We start from the raw sequence: 21,025 nt of genomic DNA on the forward strand, positions 1-21,025 counted from the left end.
CTGTATCTTCCCTGCACCAACCCCACCCTCAGTTCCCAACCTTCCAGGTTTTGTGGATTCCTCCAGCTTTGGAATGAATCCCTAAGGGATGAGTGACTGTCCTGGGGACCAGAGGGAGGGTCCAGCAGCACCAACCCCACTCTATGTGTGTGAAACTTGGTGTGTGAAATGTGTGTGTGAAACTGTGTGAAAATTTGTGTGTGTGAAGCTCTCTCTGTGTTAAACTTTGTGTGTGTGTGAAAATTTATGAGTGTGAAACTTGGTGTGTGTGAAGCTTTGAGTGTGTGAAACTGTGTGTTAAACTTTGTGTGTGTGAAATTTTGTGTGTATTAAGCTTTGTGTGAAAATTTATGTGTGTGAAACCGTGTGTGAAACTTTGTGTGTTAAACTTTGTGTGTGTGTTCAACTCTGTGTGTGTGTTCAACTCTGTGTGTGTTAAACTCTGTGTGTGTTAAACTCTGTGTATTAAACTTTGTGTGTTAAAATCTATGTGTGTTAAACTCTGTGTGTGTGTTAAACTGTGTGTGGGTTAAACTGTGTGTGGGTTAAACTGTGTGTGTGTTAAACTGTGTGTGTGTTAAACTGTGTGTGTGTTAAACTCTGTGTTAAACTTTGTGTATGTTAAACTGTGTGTGTGTTAAACTGTGTGTGTGTTAAACTCTGTGTGTTAAACTCTGTGTGTGTGTTAAACTGTGTGTGTGTTAAACTGTGTGTGTGTTAAACTGTGTGTGTTAAACTGTGTGTGTGTTAAACTGTGTGTGTGTGTTAAACTGTGTGTGTGTTAAACTGTGTGTGGGTTAAACTGTGTGTGTGTTAAACTGTGTGTGTGTTAAACTGTGTGTGTGTTAAACTGTGTGTGTGTTAAACTCTGTGTGTGTTAAACTGTGTGTGTGTTAAACTGTGTGTGGGTTAAACTGTGTGTGTGTTAAACTGTGTGTGTGTTAAACTGTGTGTGTGTTAAACTCTGTGTTAAACTTTGTGTATGTTAAACTGTGTGTGTGTTAAACTGTGTGTGTTAAACTGTGTGTGTTAAACTCTGTGTGTGTGTTAAACTGTGTGTGGGTTAAACTGTGTGTGTGTTAAACTCTGTGTGTGTTAAACTGTGTGTGTGTGTTAAACTCTTTGCGTGTTACACTCTCTGTGTTCCCCTCACCCTGCACACTGGGGACAGGGCTGAGCCTGACTTTGGGAGGACACCCCAATTGCTGCAGCTCCCCTTGGATCCGAGCCTGGCTTAACCCTGAACAGAATTGTTCCCTGGCTTACCCCTGAACAGAATTGTTCCCTGGCTTACCCCTGAACAGAATTGTTCCCTGCCTTCCCACAAGCAGTGTGGGGCACAGAAATCCAGCAGCTGCTTTGGGTCATTCCCTGGGGCTGGGAGCTCCCAGTTCCTCTGTGTGCCCCCAAACAGAGCCCCTGTTCTGGGACAGCCTCCTTGGAACTGAGACATCCTGGGAAATCCTGTTTGCTGCATTTGGAGAACATTCAGTGCTGGGTCAGGGGGTGAAAAATGTTCTGCCAGCCTTGATTTGCACCTCTTGGTGCAGCTTCATTATTTTGTCATTGATGTGTCTCCTCTTCCTGATTAGGGAGCTCAGTGCAAAGATTTATTTACTGGAAAACACTGGATTTTAAGAGCTGCACACTTCTTCTTCTTCCTATCATTATTATTATTATTATTATTATTATTATTATTATTATTATTATTATTACTATTATTATTACTATTATTATTACTATTATTATTATTATGTCTCTGCTTCTTAGGGAGCTCAGTGAAAAGATTTATTTACTGAAAAACACTGAATTTTAATAGCTGTACAGTTCCTATTATTATTATTATTATTATTATTATTATTATTATTCTCTATTTCAAACATTTTTATCTCCTACTACAGAGCTACTGCACCTCTGGTTTATTACTCATTTATTCCTGTAGTGCTCTGAACCTCTCACTGATTTTACAATTACCACATGTATTCATGGAAATACATAAATCCACAATAATTTTATGGGAAGAAATAACACAGTCTTATAGCAGAATTAATGTTGGATAAAATGTGTTCAGAATTTTTCAAATTAACCTTTTCTTTCCTCCTCTGCTTCAACAGAAATTGCCCAAGTTATTGCCTCTTACACAGCAACAGGCCCAGAACAGCTGACTCTTGCTCCTGGCCAGTTGATTCTCATCAGAAAGAAGAATCCAGGTGGTTGGTGGGAAGGAGAGCTCCAAGTTAGTTCCTTTTTTTCTTTTCCTAGCAAAATTCCATTTTTAAAAAGTTGTTCTTTAGCAGTTCAAAATGCTGCATGTGTCAATGATCAATAAATTTGACAACATTCTGCAGTGCAGCAGTTCCCAATAAAACAGCTTTCAAAAACACAGATAAAGCAAGAAAACACAGATAAATCCAAAACACTGATAAACCAATAAAACACCTTTCCAAAAACCAGATAAACCAAGAAAACACCTTTCCAAAAACCAGATAAACCAAGAAAACACAGATAAATCCACAACACTGATAAACAAATAAAACACCTTTCCAAAATACAGATAAATCAATAAAATACCTTTCCAAAATACAGATAAACCAAGAAAACACAGATAAATCCAAAACACAGATAATTCAATATAACACCTTTCCAGAACACAGATAAACCAGTAAAACACAGATAAATCAATAAAACATGTATAAACCAATAAAACACCTTCCTAAAACACAAATAAACCAATAAAACACAGATAAAACCAGTAAAACACCTTTCCAAAACACAGGTAAAACCAGTAAAACAGTTTTCCAAAAACCAGATAAACCAAGAAAACACTGATAAATCCAAAACACAGATAAATCAATAAAACACCTTTCTGAAACACTAATAAACCAGTGAAACACCTTTCCAGAACACAGATAAATTACAATTGGGCTTCATTTTGTTTATTTTATTTTATTTTGTTAGCAATCCTTGACTGTTTTTATTCTCCTGTTCCACACTTAGGGATCAGAGTAAAGGGAGAATAAGGCAAATATTTTAAGCATTACATTGCTGGTTTAATACACTGTTCAGCAATATCTTAAATTATCTAAATCTATTTTAGATCAAGTGTTTTCTTTTTTAGTAAAGAATCAGACAGGCAATAAATTAGTCCAAGAACAGAAAATCCTTTAGATTCCTTTTTTCCCACCAAAGTTAACAATCTATTTTTAAGAGGCAAAATTCTCCTTGCCCAAAATGCCAACCTTATTCTAACACAGAGAATAAACACTTAAAATTATTCTTGATAAATAGTTAGAAGCTGAGATTCAAAGTTCTGGAAGAACCTTTCTTACTGTGAGGAATTTTTATGGATTTGATTTGCAGTGGACATTGGATTTGGGCAAATAACAGGGTGAGATTTCTGGCTTTGGTGACACAAGGCATTGAAAAGCTGTAAAAAAAAGAGGAAATTTAGTTTTAATCTCTGTTTAAACTGTCACAAACTGGGGATCTATTGAAATGTAATTCTTTACGTTGTGAACAAGCATTTAATTAGAAATATTAATAAGATTCTGTGTTAATATTGTAATACTCAACTAGTGCCCCAGAGCAGGTGATTTTCCAACCAATGCACTTTCCCCTGTGAGCTGGATCACCTCACCTCCTGAGCCCAGCTCTGGGTGCCAGGCTGAGCTCATCTCCTGAGCCCTGCTCTGGGTGTTAGGCTGAGCTCATCTCCTGAGCCCTGCTCTGGGTGCCAGGCTGAGCTCATCTCCTGAGCCCTGCTGGGTGTTAGGCTGAGCTCAGCTCCTGAGCCCTGCTCTGGGTGTTAGGCTGAGCTCAGCTCAGCTCCTGAGCCCTGCTCTGGGTGCCAGGCTGAGCTCAGCTCAGCTCCTGAGCCCAGCTCTGGGTGTTAGGCTGAGCTCAGCTGACCGGCGCTGTCTCTGCAGGCGCGGGGTAAGAAGCGCCAGATCGGTTGGTTCCCGGCCAACTACGTCAAACTGCTGAGCCCTGGCACCAGCAAGAGCACCCCCACCGAGCTGCCCAGGCCTGCAGCAGCCTCAGGTGAGCCCTGGCAGCCTGCCCTGCACCATCCCATCCCATCCCTGTATCCCATCCCTGTATCCCATCCCATCCCATCCCTGTATCCCATCCCTGTATCCCATCCCATCCCATCCCTGTATCCCATCCCATCCCATCCCTGTATCCCATCCCTGTATCCCATCCCATCCCTGTATCCCATCCCATCCCATCCCATCCCTGTATCCCATCCCTGTATCCCATCCCATCCCTGTATCCCATCCCATCCCATCCCATCCCTGTATCCCATCCCTGTATCCCATCCCATCCCTGTATCCCATCCCTGTATCCCATCCCATCCCATCCCATCCCTGTATCCCGTCCCATCCCATTATCCCATTCTGTTTGTCCTGGGGGACCATGGGACACCCCCCATGGGGAGGGAACTTTCCTCCTGCACTTGGGGTTTATGAAAGGACACAGGAGCCAAGGAACATGAACAGGGTCACAGAATCCCAGCATGGCTGGGCTGGAAGGGCCTTTCCACGTCCCACTCCATCATCCTGTCTTTGTGGAGCTGGTGGTTGTTCTAAAGATCCACAAAATGCCTTCTCTGAAGCCTCCTGCAATTCAGATTTGGAATGGTAGCTCAGCATTGAGACACAACCTTTTACAAGGAAATATGAGAGTTTTTTTAATATATTTTTTTAATTATTTGAGGTTTGGCAATCTTGGACTTTCCCCACATGCTAAATTCTACAGAATAAAATTTTAGTACTTTTTACATCTTAATTAAACTGTAATTTTTTTAAAAAAGAGAGAAGCTGTTTGGCAAATTGAAGTAAGTTGCTGGCTTGGCACAAGGATGAAAATAAAAGCAAATTTTAGGATTAATCCACTGGAGAGAAGCTGCCAGCAAGGCTCATTAAGAGAGGTCTGATGTCTGGTGGGAAAAACCAGAAGCCCTGTGGCCTGGCAAAGAGAAAGCAGCAGAGAAACAGAGGGGATTCTTTATTTAACTACACAGTCCTGCTGCTTCAGAGAATTCAGGGAGCTGCTTTGTGAGAAGTGAGCAGAACCAGCTGCACTCTGAGACTGGATGAGTTCCACTGCAAGGAAACACAAAATCCCTGCTGGAGCCAGTGCTGGGGTGCAGCAGAGCAGCATGGCCTGGGATGCTTTTTGTCCAGTTCTCTTAATTTTCTCTTGGATTTTCCAAGATTTTTTTATTCTGAAAACATCACTGGGACAACAAGGACATCACCATTGGCTTTCTTTTAGATTCCAATAGTGGAAGTTCAAATGTGTCCCACATTTTCCTGTCCCCAGGCCAGGTTAGAAACCCCCTGAGGTGGTGAAAGGTGTCCCTGTCCATGGCAGGGGTAGCACTGGATGGGCTTTAAAGTCCCTTCTAACCTGAGCCCTGCTGGGATTCCATGAAACTTTTGGGGATTTTCAAAGCCCTGGAGTCACTCTGGGGAGGGCTGAGCTGAGCCTAGGATGGGCTCTGGGCACTGCAGGCTCCTGGAGCTGTTCTGGGCAGTGTGGGCAGGCTCAGTGTGGATGATCCAATTCCTCCAAAGCCATCTCCCCCTGGCCCCTGGAGCTTGCTAGAATAGATAAAGTATCCAAGATACCAAGGTTGAGCTGCTGCTGGTTTGTGCTGACTTGGTTGGGTCTCAGCTGTGGATTTCTGAGGTTGTCCCATGTTCCTTCAGGAGATGCTGCTCTTTTTACAGCAAAGAGCAGGTTCTGAAGGGTGCTGATGACTGGAAGATGGATCAGTTCTGAGAACTGCCGTTCATCAGTGGGAAAACTCAGTTTTCAGACACTGTTTGAGGCGCCACAAATGTGATTTTCTTTTTTTGGTCCCTGGTGGTATTTACCAGGGCCAGAGAGTGCTGACATTTAGCTGTCTCTCAGAAAAGCTCACATTTAGCCAGCAGAGAAAAACCAGAGACCTTACTTGATGAGTTCCACAAGAATATTTCATGTGAAGGGTGGTCTCTCAGAACAAAGGGCAGACAGTCATATTTATAGGTTCAGGGAGGATTCAAACTACAATAAAAGTTTATACAAAGAACAGCGTGCAATCTAAGTGAGAAGTTCTAAAGGTGAACTGACCAATTACACAAACTAATTTCTAACCAGTTATCTTCCAAAGTGTTAGGAGAGTGACCAAATTCTTAAGGAATTTGGCTCAACCTTGGTGTCTAGGATACCTTATCTATTATAGCAAGTTCCAGGGGAAGATGGCTTTGGAGGAATTGTATCATCCATGGCTCAGGTTGGGTTTTAGGGCAAGGTTCTTCCCCCAGAGGCTCCCCAGGGAACGGGCACAGCTCCAGGAGCTGCCCAGGCTGGGATTTTGGGGGGTGGATCAGGGATCCCCGGGCTCCTTCTCAACCTTCAATCACATTTGGAGCACTCAGAGATCACAACCAGCAAACACCACGCGGGAAGGTGACACTTGGGGACACATGTAGAACGTGGGGGTGGCTCCTTGGGGAGGGATGGCAGGGAGGTGGATGCAGTCCCAGGTGACCCCTGTGCCCCACAGTGTGCCAGGTGATCGGCATGTACGACTACAGCGCGCAGAACGACGACGAGCTGGCGTTCAGCAAGGGCCAGCTGATCACCGTGCTCAGCAGGGACGACCCCGACTGGTGGAAGGGGGAGGCCAACGGCCACGTGGGGCTCTTCCCCTCCAACTACGTGAAGCTGACCACGGACACGGACCCCAGCCAGCAGTGTGAGTGTCCCTGTGCAGCCCCAGCTCCTCCTGTCCCCCCTGGTCTGCTTGCTTTGGCTTTTCTTCCCATCCCCAGAGCACCTCCCCACACCCCATCATTTTTTTGCTCCGTGCCTGCCTCATTTCCCTAGCTTGAATTTGCTCATTGTTTTGTTTTGCTTATGTGTTGTTTTCCTCCTTTTTCTAGGAATCATATGTTGTCCATCCCCCACTCAGGCTTGAAAGTCCTCAAAGAGACCCACTATCCCATGGGTGATGGGAGATGCAGCCTTGATCATGTGCCTTCCAGCATGATCATCTACTGCCTTCTGAGTCAAGAACACACTGCACAGCAGTTTTACCTCATTTCACACTTAGTTGCATGGAATCGCAATGGTTGAGTTAATTACTGACAAAATTAAACTGATTCAAAACGAAACAAAAGCCAACAAAACAAAACAAAACCACACACACGCAAAAAAATATAAAAAAAAATCAGAGGATAGTGGGTCCTTTTGTGGCTTTCAGAGTTACCAAACTAATTTTTCCACCTTTGCACAGGTGCTTTTGGTAGTTTTAAAAAAAAATATTTTTTAAAGATATATTTTAGCCTTTTAAAGGAAAAGTATAAATTAAATTTCTTCATTGCAATTTTGTTTGTGCAAAAAGACCCACTATCAAGGAATGCTGCATGTGCTATTAAAATTGTTCCAAATGTCCATGAATTGGAGACTTTATGTATCTTTCTTTTTTATTGTTCACTTGTCCAGTGTTGTCAATATGTCCTTTTTTTTATTATTATTATTTTAATTTTCTTTTTTTGGTTGTTGTTTTTGTTTTTTAATTACAAAAGAACAGAAGGAGTTCAAATCAGTTTAAGGAGGTTTCAATGTGCCCGGTTGCAGGTGTTTTGTTGTAGTTCCTGTACTGTTTGTACCAGGTGTTGTTGTTGAGTGTGTAACCCATTGTGGAGAGGGGAAATGCCCAGAGGCAGACCCGGAGTGAGTTTTGATTTGATTTTGCACATGGTTGTAGCTGCAAACAGTGAGCAAACAGCCTGGTCCTGTGTGTCCCTGCCCCACCCCGGGGCAGGAATGTGCAATTCCCCCCTGTGCTTTGTGTGCAGCACCACGTTCTGAACCAGTCATTCTCCTGACAAGAACGAATGTATAGAACTATCTCCCTGCAATTAATTCTCCAATGTTTACATTTTTTTAAACTAGACTGTGGAATTTCTACCGATTAATCTGAAACGGAGCTTTCAGTGGAGTCGTAGCCGCGCTGTGTCCGTCTGTGTAGCGTTAGTGCTGGAATGCCTGGTGCTGGCAGTGCCCTCCTCCCAACACCAACAGAGCCCTGCTACTAATGATTTACCACTGAGTTACTCCTGGTTTCTGTCCCCCAGCCCCTGCTGGCAGCCTGTAGCACTCCCAGCCCAGCTCCCCGCTCCCGACCCGTCCTGCGGTGCAAAGGACAAGCGAAGCTCCTTACTCAGTTGCACTTCAGTATTTCATCACTATGAATGTAAATTATATAAATATATAAAAACCTGCAGCTTTAACAACTGTAATACAGCCTTTCCAATTAGTTCCATGTATAGAGAATTAAATCCTTCGTACAAAAGAGGCCGACACGTGTTTGTTGTCTCGTTGCTGGGTCACGCCGGGAGAGCTCCGAGGGATTCCAGCCTGGAGCCCTGTGCCCCTCAGGGACCATTCCTGGCTTCTTGGAATGTTCTTTCACTGCTGTTTCACTGCAATTACTCAGATTCATCATCATTATCTGCAGCCTTTTGCTCCTCTGGTTGAGGGGTGGGTCCTTCCAGCTCAGCATGTTCTGGGATTCTCTGATTCCCTACCCAGTGTTTCTACGTGGTACCAATCAGGGGATTTGGATTTTTTTTTATAGATAAATTAAATCTTCTTCCTTGGTTTGCCATGGGTTTACCTGGATTTGGGATGTGTTTTATGCCAGAAGCTCAAGTCTGAAAATATGGACAGCTGGAGAGATGTTCCTTCTTTTTAGAACAATATTTAAATAGTAATACATCTTTCATTTCTACCATAAAAATAATTCTTCTCCATCATGGCCACTTGCTGACAGCTGCAGAAATGGAACAGCACATCCCACTTGTGATTTTTCAGTGCTTTCTGAGGGGATGGAGCCAGGTTTGACTCCACTCTGGCAATATTTTGTGCATGAACTGATATTTGAACAAGAGGATCTCTCTCTTTTCCCATCCTGAGCTGCTGAGTTGAAAAACTGACTCAACTAAAAACCCTTGGGAGCATTGTGGGTTCTGTGACTTCAGGCCAGAGCTACAAATTGAATCTGCAGTGAAATATTTGCAGTAGTTCAGCTGTAGGGGATTCAGGTGCTGCTCTTTTCTTTTTCTTTACATCAAGTGAGAGGAAAAATGAAATTCCTCCAGCCCTGCAGGAGCAGATTCTCTCCTGTGGCTTCCAGGGGCTGAGACTGGAGCCTCTCAAAAATCAGAGTCCTAAAAGCTCCTGGGGCAGCTTTGCAGTGACCTGGGAGGAACAGTCTGGAGTTGTCCCTCTGAGCCTCAGGGAATCCCCAAATCCCTGAGGCTGGAAAATCCCTCCCAGGTCATCCATTCCCAGCTGTCCCCATGGCCACCTTGTCACCCTGAGTGCCACCTCCAGGTGCCACCTGCAGGGATGGGCACTGCAAACCTCCCTGGGCAGTGCCAATCCCTGAGCTCCCTTTCCATGGGGAAATTCCTGCTGCTGTCCCCCCTGAGCACACACCAGGCCCTGCTTGTGCCAGGACTCCTCAGGTAGAAAAGCAAAATCAATCTCATGTACAGAGTCCCAGACAAAGAACTCCCTTGTGGCTGAAGTGACAGATGTTGAAATCCCTGTAATGTTCATTTGAAATCCCTGTAATGTTCATCTCCTCCAGGAGTCCCTAAGGGTGCCCTGGCAGCTCTGCAGGAAGTGCTTCATCCTCCTCCTCCTCATCAGGGACTCTCCCTGAGCTGCAGGGAACAAGTCACAAAGTGACTGCTTCACCTGTCTGCACTTGTCCTTATGGATATAAATACATATAAATATATATCTGTGTGTATATATGTGACAAAGGGAGTCTGACAGTGACTGCCCAGAGCAGCTGTGGCTGCCCCTGGATCCCTGGAATGTTCAGTTCCAGGTTGGACACTGGGGCTGGAGCAGCCTGGGACAGTGGGAGGTGTCCCTGCCATGGCAGGGGTGGCACTGGATGATCCCTAAAATCCCTTCCCACCCAAATCATCCTGGGATTCTGTGAATTGGTTCTTTATCCTCACTCCCCTGTGCCAGGTGCCTTCTCCTGTTGCACAGGAATTGCCACTTGAGGGATGGAGAGGAAACTGGAATTGCAGACCCTGCCAGTGCTTCTGGATTTTATTCTTCACTGGTTTTACTGTTTGTGGGAATTCCCTCTGTATTCAACTGACAAAGAATTCCCATGGATGTTCTTTCAGAGAATTGACTCTTTTTAACACTTGAAGCCTGTCCAAGACAACTCTTAAGTCTAAAACGTGGGTTTGTCAAGAAGATTTTGCTTTATATTCAGGATCAGCTTTATTAAAACCTCAATTCTTTTGGAGCTTTAGTGGCTTCACTTTCTGTCGCCATGAGCTCACTGAGCACACTTTATTCCCATAACCAAAATGGCTGAAATTCTGGTTTTGTTCTCTGGTTTTAAAGCACTTTTAAGTTCTTTGTGCTTATTGACTCCAGCTATTTAACTTGTTAAATAGCAAATTCTGTGCACTAAATTCAGATGACAAATGACTTGTTTACAACTTTAGTTTAGACAACTTCAGTGGATTCAGGAACAATATACCTCAGATATTCCTGCATCAGTTGAACTGGCAAAGCAGGGAACAAAGTGCTGAGGTGACCTTTGGGCTTCAGGACTTGTCCTGCTGCAGTTAAAAATGAAAAATGGTTTTCACCAAGACTCCACTGCCCACCTGGGGACTTTGATGAGCAGAGAGCATTTGAACTGAGCTGGAATAAACCCCCGGAGATCACCCAATCCCAGACCCCCAAAATCCCAGCCTGGGCATCCCTGGCAGCTCCTGGGGAAGAACCTTGCCCTAAAATCCACCCTAAATTCCTCCTGGCCCAGCTCCAGCCTCTCCCTGGTGCTGTCTCTGTGCCAGGAGCACAGATCAGAGCTGTCCCTCTGCCAGATGAAAGAGAAAAAGTAATGAAATGTTGTTGGATAAAAGGTTGGAACACTTAAAATGCTGCATTTGGTTCCCACATTCCTGGCTCCAAGTGAAGTGCCTGCACAGCCCCTTTATTTGTGGCATTCCCTGTGCATTGGGGAATAGGAATTGTGCAGTTCCTTCTGCTGGGACCTGTGGCTGCTGCTTGTGGCTCTGCTGCTTCTGTGCCCTGAGTGCCCAGAGGTTCAGACACAATTTAGAGTGAGATTTAGTTCCTGAACCATTCCAGGGCTTGGTTAACTCTGTAATTTACATTTTTTGATCCATTCTTGCCCTCCCATGTAGGATTTTGCTGTCCCCAAACAGCCTCTGGAAAGGGATTGGTAGAATGAGTGACTCATGGAATGTTTGAGGTTGGAACCACCAGCAGTGAAGCACATCCTCAAGTGCCACATCCACAAACACTTCCAGAGAGGACAATTCCACCACTAAAATGCTTCAGGTTTTGCCAGTGGGGCTGCCCAGGCTTGTTCCAGCTCCTTCCAGGCACCTCAGAGGGAAGTGCTCTGCTCTGCCAGGAAATGGCCACACTGGATCTGCTTGAGAAATTCCCAGTGTGCTGAAACAATTGAAAAAAGCTGAGAAATGGGACTGGGCATTGCAGATATTAGAGATGGAGAGATCAGTTTGATCCCAGGCAATGTCCTCACCAAAAGCCTGGGGTTTTGTGAGGGATCATCCCAGCAGATTTCAAGGGAATTGGTGCTAAGAAAGCTGAATGTTGAAATGCTGTGATTTAAATAACTCAGCACTGCTGAGGCCCCTCCAGGGCAGGGAATGGAGCTGGGGAAGGGGCTGGAGCCCCAGGAGGGGCTGAGGGAGCTGGGAAGGGGCTGAGCCTGGAGAAAAGGAGGCTCAGGGGGGACCTTGTGGCTCTGCACAAGTCCCTGCCAGGAGGGGCAGGGAGGGGGGGTCGGGCTCTGCTCCAGGAACAGGGACAGGAGGAGAGGGAACGGCCTCAGGCTGGGCCAGGGCAGGCTCAGGGGGGACAGCAGCAGCAATTTCCCCATGGAAAGGGAGCTCAGGGATTGGCACTGCCCAGGGAGGTTTGCAGTGCCCATCCCTGCAGGTGGCACCTGGAGGTGGCACTCAGGGTGACAAGGTGGCCATGGGCACAGCTGGGAATGGATGACCTGGGAGGGATTTTCCAGCCCCAGGGATTTGGGATTCTGTGAATGATTTACCTGAGTGAAGGGCTGCTCTCCTGCTGTGCTGTTCCCTTCTCATTAAGGATTTGGGGGAAAACTGTGACATCATTTCTGCCTGCTCCTGGTTCCCTCCATCAGGACAGATTCCTGTCTGCTGTGACCTTGTCACTGCAGGCTGGGCCAGCACAAGGCTTACAGGAAATCTGGCAGGGCCCTGCTTAGAAACCTCCCCACATGAAAAGGAATCAGCAGCTCTGGCCATGGATGTGGGACAGTGATTCCTACAGAACCTCCCTTCCCAAAAAGCAGCATCTTGTTTCAGGCTCAGTGTTTATCTTGGGAGACACAGACCTTCAGGGCTGGCTTTGTCAGGAAGAGGAACAACATCTTTATTCTGTACAGAGAGATTGGAAATGATTTTTTGCATTTCTGGAGCGCATTAATTGCAGGGACTGTGGTGCTGGGAGGTCAAGGCACAGATTTGCAGTTCCAACATTTGTCTGTTGGTTCTCCAAGTCCAGCCAGAATGGCAGAATTCCTGGATTCACTCTGCTGAGAACCAACCAAGTTCATTATTGTCATTTCCCTTCCTTTCCTGGCTTTACTGGATTGATGCAAGAATTCCCAGAGCAGCTGTGGCTGCCCCTGGATCCCTGGAATGTTCAGTTCCAGGTTGGACACTGGGGCTGGAGCAGCTGGGACAGTGGGAGGTGTCCCTGCCATGGCAGGGCTGGGATGGGTGGGATTTGAGTTCCCTCCAACCCAAACCATTCAGTGATTCTGTGATCAGTGGAATTCAGTTCACCAAAGATCTTTGGCATCCATGAAAAACGAGCCAGACATTCCCACTTGGAAAGGAATCCACTTCCTCTTCAGTGTTCTTAATACAAAGACAAGAAAAATCTCTGTCCTTGTGCACCTCACAAAGAAAATCCCCTTCCAGGAAAGTCTCTCTGGGATGTCCTGCTCAGATTTGGGCTTTTTTCCCCAAAGGTTTCATATCCAAAAGCAGAGTGTGGTGGTTGGGAGCAGCCATTCACAGCCCAGCTGGAGCCACTGCAATGGTTCATTATTCCAAGTGTCAGTGCTCCCTCCCAGGGGTGGTGCCTGGAAATCACCTTCAGGCCAAGGTCAGCACATCTTTGAACAAGAACTTCCCCAAGGAAAAGTAATTAAACACTTGGTTCTCTTCTAATGAAGCACTGGGAGAACTGGGGCTGTTTCTGAGACCCCTGGTGTCCTTGGTACCAAAGAAACTGCTCTGAAATCAGGCATTGCTTCAACTGAGATGAAACTTCTGGCTCTTGAAAGGGGCCAAAATTCACTGTTCTGGCATAAAACTGATAATTCTGCAAATCTGCTTTTTATTCCAAGCAAAGTTCCAATTGCACTTTGTGAAGGGCTGTGGCATCCTGTGTCTCAGGGAGCCCTGGCAGTGTTCCTGAGCTCCCACCCTGATCCCTGCTCCCACCCTGATCCCTGCCAGCCTCAGAGTCACAGCAAACAACCCTGAGTGTCTGATCTCCTTTCCTGGGTTTGCTTCATTTGGTTTTGTTTGGGTTTGGTTTTTGCTTTTGATTTTTTTTTAATCTTTGGTTGGTGTTTTTGTTTGTTTGTTTTGTTATTTTGAAGTCAAATCCATCATTCCCCTTTCAGGAGCACAGGTCAGTTAAAGCAGATGCTGCTGGTGTTCCATGGAAATAATGGTGAAACACCTGGGCCTTCCCAGTGGCATTGTCTGAGCTCCATTCAGGAAGCCAAAAAAGCAGGAAATACTCCCTAAATATTAACTTTATATTCAAAGAACTGAAAGAGTTACCTGGGGCCTGATGTTTCCATAAGGAAAGTTTGTTTCCATGAATTTGCCAAGGGGTGAGGGAAAGAATTCAGCTGGGGAATTTTGGTTGTGTGAAAATAGTTGAAATAGATAATTTTTAGAGCCAAACATTTTCCACCTGTTTGAAATCAACTTTGCTTTTTGAAATGCCTTGTGTTTTATGCAGAAAAGTAGCAAAAACTGGGAGAAAACATTCTGTGTTCCAGACTCAGAAGAACTCAGTTAAGCTCAGCTGAAAAATAACAGCCTACAGCAGAAAGAATGGAATTAAATGTTCTGTCTAATTCAGAGTAGGGAACAAAATTTGGGATTGTGGAATTGATGTAAAAATCCTCCCATCTACAGGGGATCAGTGCAAGGGAGGTTTGCAACATTGAGAGGACAAAATGATGGAAGAGGAGCTCTCAGTGCCAACTTTTTCCTGTGCTTTTAAACAGAAAGGAGAACAAAATCCAGCCCTGTGGCTTGGCCCAGAAATCAGGGACTCTGGGGACCTGCAGTGACCTTTGCATGTCCTGGCCCAAGCCCTCCAAGTATTTAGAACCAGGTTTTAACTGAAGGCCCTGCAGGCCCTTCTTGAGCAGGATTTCTTTGAGCAGAAGGGTAAAGGTGAGCCTTGGACATGGAGCATCCATCAGCTGAGGGAGTCATTCCAAAGTGCCCCTTGGAGCACTCCCTGATCCCTCTGGGATATCTCTGCATTTTCCTCCCCTTTTTTCATTGCAGCCATCCAGGTGGGATTGCAGTGACACAACCCAAGGGCTCAGGTCTCCAGGGTGAGGTTGGGAACAGCAGGCAGAGGTGAGGGAGACTTGGAGCAGGGAAGAGTTGACACACAGAGATGGGCTTTGCTGTAAGAAATGAAAAAGGTGTTAAATGGAATGTTGGAGTCACTGAGAGACAAGGCATTGCTGTGCCCTGGGAGCAACAACGAGCAGAGCAGGTGGGAGTCCCTCTGCAGAGCCAGAGTAAAGCCCGGGGTGCTTTTGTTGGTTGTGTTTTGCAGGGTGTGCTGACCTGCACCTGCTGGACATGCTGACCCCCACCGAGAGGAAGAGGCAGGGCTACATCCACGAGCTCATCGTCACCGAGGAGAACTACGTGAACGACCTGCAGCTGGTGACAGAGGTGGGGCAGCGCCGCGGCCTCGGGCCACTCCTCCCCAGCCAGAGCAGTTCTGTGCTGGGGAGAATTCCTGATCTGCACTGGGGAGAGTTCTGATCTGCACTGGGCAGAATTCCTGATCTGCACTGGGCAGGGTTCCTGATCTGCACTGGGCAGAGTTCCTGATCTGCACTGGGCAGGGTTCCTGATCTGCACTGGGCAGGGTTCCTGATCTGCACTGGGCAGGGTTCCTGATCTGCACTGGGGAGAATTCCTGATCTGCACTGGGCAGAGTTCCTGCTGTGCCCTGATATAGATACAGATACAAACACACATACAGATGCACAGACACAGATACAGACACAGATACAGATACAGATACAGATACAGACACAGGTAAAGATATATATACAAACACAGATACACAGATACAGACACAGATACAGATACAGATACACAAATACAGACACAGATACAGACACAGACACAGATACAGATGCACAGATACAGACACAGATACAGGTACAGATACAGATACACAGATACAGACACAGACACAGATACAGACACAGATACAGGTACAGATACAGATGCACAGATACAGACACAGATACAGATACACAGACACAGACACAGATACACAGATACAGATACACAGATACAGACACAGACACAGATACAAACACAGATACAGATACACAGATACAGATATAGATCCAAACACAGATACACAGATACAGGTACAGCTGGGGGTGGGTGCAAACCATGGCAATCCCCAGTGCCTCCATCACCAAATTGCTGATGTTTGAAGGATCATTTTAGCAAATCCCTTTTGCTCCTGACTCTCAGTGTTTATTTCTCATGTGGAAGTTCTGGCACTTAAACAAATGTTGTGAACTGAAGCACGTTCCCTAGGCTTGGGGCTCAGTTATCACTGCCTGTGACTGGCTTTAGAGGTAGGGAAAGAAGGAATCAGTACAGACAACTATAGACAATTGTTTTGGCAGAGAAGCAAAGCCCTTTTTTGAATAAGAGTTCAAGATATGCAAACCTGGGACTCTCAGAGGAATCAGACCTTCCATAAAAGAATCCAAACTAAAATCTATTTTCAGTTGCATTATCAAAGGAATCCTGGGATCTTTTGCAGGACACCTCTGCTACAATTCCCAGGTGTCAAACAGATTATCCAGATCAGAATTAACGCCACCTCCCCTACAAATTCAGAATATTCCCTGTTAAAGCCCCTGATGCCTGAGGGTCTCCTTAGTCCCAGCCATCCCAGGGAACACGATGGGAGTCTGTTTGTACTTACCCTGTGCACTCTAAATGGCCTCACTTCTGCCTCCCCAGATCTTCCAGAAACCCCTGATGGAGTCTGAGCTGGTCACAGAAAAAGAAGTTGCCATGATTTTTGTTAATTGGAAGGAGCTGATTATGTGCAATATAAAACTACTGAAGTAAGTTGGTTTTTTCCCCCCATACTTCACAAAAACAGAACCCTGGGCCTCTCCCCCTGCTTCTCCTTTTATCTGCATGCAAATATTTGCCCTTTTGACAAATCCTAACCAGAAGGGCCATATGTTTCTCCATGTGGGAAGAAGCAAACTGGGGGCAGTGTTTGCTGTGAGCTGGTGAGAAGAACCCAGCAGTTCTCTGCCATTTGCACTCACTTTGTTCCTGCTCCAGAAGTCAAATCCTCCTCTTCCCCCAGGAGCAGGGCTTCCCACAGGGCAGGACTTTCCCTGGTTCCAAAGGATTTGTGCCCAGAGCTCCCCTCTGCAAAGGCTCTGGGTGCTGCTGCCCCAGATCACTGTCCTGAGAGCCATTGCCAGAGAAACTGAGTGGGCACAGTTCAACCTTCACCTTGATAACAAAAAGCATTAATAAAATTATTTTTGAGCTGCTAGTTTTCACTGAACCTACAGGGATTTTACAGCTTTGTAATACATGCATTTGAAAATGGCCCACAAGCTGAAAAGGTGTGGTGGTTACAGGACAAGTGACAATGAAGCTTTCCTTAGGAAACCAAGCTAAAAACTCAAAGTGATGAGGTTTTCCCCTCCCTCACACACACACATGAGTAACTCTCTTTCTAAACCAATAGAAGAGGAAATTGCCCTCCTCTTTCTGTCACCTCTGATGTGGCATTAAAGCCAGGCAGCAGCTGGATTTCCAGGAGAGGGAGAGCTGCTGCCTGAGGGTGCAGCCTGGGTTATTTTATCCTTGCAGTAAATCTTGTGGCTGATGTCTTTATCCTTCTCTGGGTTTCCATAATGAACAAGAACCCACCCCTTTGTTCCATAACTGAGGAGTGGCTCTTTGTCCAACCCCGTGCCCTGCTCCTGCTCAGGGCCCTGCGTGTGAGGAAGAAGATGTCGGGGGAGAAGATGCCAGTGAAGATGATTGGGGACATCCTGACAGCCCAGCTGCCCCACATGCAGCCCTACATCAGGTTCTGCAGCTGCCAGCTCAACGGGGCTGCCCTCATCCAGCAGAAAACAGATGAAGTGCCCGACTTCAAGGAGTTTGTCAAGGTAAGAGGGGCAGCAGCCCCTGGGGATTCTCTGCATCCTCTCACCTGGCTGAGCTGCTGGAGGAGTGAGGCTCACCTGGAGGGCTGTGTGCACTGCTGGGCCACTCACCTGGACAGGACCTGGAGGGGCTGGGGCATGTCCAGGGCAGGGCACAGAGCTGGGAATGGGATGGAGAATTCCTGAGGGAGCTGGGGATGGGCTGGAGAATTCCTGAGAGAGCTGGGAAGGGGCTGGAGAATCCCTGAGGGAGCTGGGAAGGGGCTGGAGAATTCCTGAGGGAGCTGGGAATGGGCTGGAGAATTCCTGAGGGAGCTGGGAAGGGGCTGGAGAATTCCTGAGGGAGCTGGGAAGGGGCTGGAGAATTCCTGAGGGAGCTGGGAAGGGGCTGGAGAATTCCTGAGGGAGCTGGGAAGGGGCTGGAGAATTCCTGAGGGAGCTGGGAAAGCTCAGCCTGGAGAAAAGGAGGCTCAGGGGGGACCTTGTGGCTCTGCACAAGTCCCTGCCAGGAGGGAACAGCAGGGAAAGGAGGAGAGGAAATGGCCTCAAATTGCACCAGGGGAGGGGCAGATTGGAGATTGGAAACAATTTTCCTCTCGTAGAGGGATCAGGCACTGGGATGAGCTGCCCAGGGAGGTTTGCAGTCACTGTCTGTGGCAGTGCTCAGGAACAGGCTGGATGTGGCCCTTGGGGACAGGGTTTGGTGGCACTGGGGTGGCACTGGGGGATCCTGGAGGGCTCTGGTGATTCTGGGATTCCTGTCCAGACAAGGCAGGTGAAGCAGTGTTGTAAAAACCACAAGGAGTTCTCCCACTGATGGGATCTCAGAGCAGATTTAGCTGAGGATTGGTGCTCATTTATTGCCTTCCCTTTTCCTTTCTTGGAGGAGCTCATTTCTCAGGGTTCCAGCCACCTGACTAACCAGATTTTACCTCTCTAATGTTTCAGAGGTTAGCAATGGATCCTCGCTGTAAAGGAATGCCACTATCAAGTTTTCTACTAAAGCCTATGCAACGGGTAACCAGATACCCACTAATAATTAAAAATGTACGTTCCTTTGCACACATGAGGGGTTTGGTGCTGCTTTGCTTACACCTTAATTACAGGGTTGTCTCCTTGTTTGTGTCAGGCTTTGTCACTGTGGGATTTCTGATGTGCTGGGGAAGGTGGGATGTCCTTTAATCCTTGATTCCAGTACAGAAAATGGGATCATTCCTTGGGCTTTGGTGAAATTATTCAATATTTCCATTTGAAGCAGAGGTGAAGCTTGCACCCAAAGAACCAGAAGGCTGCGAGTGCTGAGTGAAAATTTAAAATTCAGATATATATATAATTCAGGCTCATATTTGCCTTTCCCCTCAGAGCCATTCCCTCCCCATGGGCTGAGCCTGGGTTGCTGCAGGTTCCCCCCATGCAGCTGATGGTGCTGGAGGATTTACAGCCCTTTCCTAACTTCCATTTGTGCTTAACACTTCCCATCCCAAATAACACCATGGAGCATGGCCCAAGGCTTTCACAGGCTTGGATGTTGGTGTTTAAGGGATTCCTTCAGCAGTCCTGGCTGCATTTCTGTGCTTGGCTGCAATGTGTGTTCTGGCAGAGGAGCCAGCAGTGTCCTGGTGCAGAGGCTGTGCAGGCAGGCCTGCAATCCAGCTCTTCCCAAAGGGTGTTTGTCTCCATTTCCATGTCTGCCAAGGAGGAAAACAAACATGGGGTGTATTGGCTGGCTCTAAACCCTGCAGTGCAGGTGTGGGGCTGCCAGGGCCAGGGCAGCTGGGCCTGATGCTGGCTCTGTGTGTGTGCAGATCATAGAGAACACCCCAGAGAACCACCCTGACCACAGCCACCTGAAGCACGCCCTGGAGAAGGCGGAGGAGCTGTGCTCACAGGTCAACGAGGGCGTGCGGGAGAAGGAGAACTCGGACAGGCTGGAGTGGATCCAGGCCCACGTGCAGTGCGAGGGCCTCTCCGAGGTAACCGGGCTCAGCCGCGCCGGCCACGGCAGCGGGGCAGCGCTGGGACACGGAGCGGCCGCCCACTGACCACTGACCCACTGACCATCACTGTATCACCCACTGACCACTGACCCACCATGCACCAACCCACTGACCCACTGACCACTGACCCACTGACCACTGACCCACCATCCACCAACCCACTGACCCACTGACCACTGACCCACCATCCACCAACTCACTGACCACTGACCCACCATCCACCAACCCACTGACCCACCAACCCACTGACCACTGACCACTGCCCCACCATCCACCAACCCACTGACCCACTGACCCACCATGCACCAACCCACTGACCACTGACCCACCAACCCACTGACCACTGACCCACTGACCCACCATCCACCAACCCACTGACCCACTGACCCACTGACCACTGACCAATGACCCACTGACCACTGACCACTGACCCACCATCCACCAACCCACTGACCACTGACCCACCATCCACCAACCCACTGACCACTGACCCACTGACCACTGACCCACTGACCCACCATCCACCAACCCACTGACCACTGACCCACCATCCACCAATCCACTGACCCACTGACCCACCAACCATCACTGTATCACCCAGCAACCCATCACTGTATCACCCACTGATCCACTGACCATCACTGTATCACCCAGCAACCACTGACCATCACTGTATCACCCAGCAACCCATCACTGTATCACCCACTGACCCACCAACCCATCATTGTATCACCCAAACCCATCACCCTTCACTGTATCACCCAGCAACTAGTCACCCATCACATCACCCCATCACCCCACCAACCCACTGACCCACCACCCACCAACCCATCACCCATGACATCATCACCCCATCACTCCATCACCCCACCGACCACTGACCCACCAATTCACCAACCACTGACCCACCGACCATCAGTGTGTCACCCCACCAACCACTGACCCATTATTGTATCACCCCACCAACCCACCACCCATCATCACCCCACCAACCCACCACCCATCACTGTATCACCCCACCAACCCATCACCCATCTCATTATCCCATCATCCCATCACCCCATCACCCCATCACATCATCACCTCACCAACCACTGACCCACCAACCACTGACCCACCAACCACTGACCCACCACCCCACTGACCCATCAACCCACTGACCCACCAACCATCACTGTGTCACCCTGTCAACCCACTCACCCACCACCCACTGACCCACTGACCACTGACCCATCAACCCACTGACCCACCACCCACCAACCCACTGACCACTGACCCATCAACCCACTGACCCACCACCCATCAACCCACTGACCCACCAACCCATCACCCATCACCCATCCCATCACTCCATCCCATTACCCCATCACCATCACTCTATCACCCCACCAACCCACTGACCCACCACCCATCATCCCATCACTGTATCACATCACCACCC

The 21,025-nt window shown here is 47.5% G+C and overlaps 1 protein-coding gene across 5 annotated transcripts in view; it reads left to right on the forward strand.

Annotated features, from left to right (window-relative positions):
• The window catches only part of ITSN1 (intersectin 1), a 106,765-nt gene that overhangs the window by 78,598 nt on the left and 7,142 nt on the right, over positions 1 to 21,025 (forward strand). For 4 of the 5 annotated variants that reach the window (XM_033051045.2, XM_033051046.2, XM_033051047.2 and 1 more), the window contains 8 exons: positions 2,115 to 2,236; positions 3,927 to 4,041; positions 6,557 to 6,748; positions 14,959 to 15,080; positions 16,407 to 16,513; positions 17,407 to 17,590; positions 18,536 to 18,634; positions 19,393 to 19,560. In XM_033051045.2, coding sequence (XP_032906936.1) covers positions 2,115 to 2,236; positions 3,927 to 4,041; positions 6,557 to 6,748; positions 14,959 to 15,080; positions 16,407 to 16,513; positions 17,407 to 17,590; positions 18,536 to 18,634; positions 19,393 to 19,560 — 1,109 coding nt within the window. Of the gene's footprint in view, positions 1 to 2,114; positions 2,237 to 3,926; positions 4,042 to 6,556; positions 6,749 to 6,935; positions 8,354 to 14,958; positions 15,081 to 16,406; positions 16,514 to 17,406; positions 17,591 to 18,535; positions 18,635 to 19,392; positions 19,561 to 21,025 lie in introns of those variants that run through there. The other variant, XM_033051049.2, reaches the window with a different exon arrangement.

This window comes from Catharus ustulatus, chromosome 2, assembly GCF_009819885.2.
Source record: "Catharus ustulatus isolate bCatUst1 chromosome 2, bCatUst1.pri.v2, whole genome shotgun sequence".
Lineage (NCBI taxonomy): Eukaryota > Metazoa > Chordata > Aves > Passeriformes > Turdidae > Catharus > Catharus ustulatus.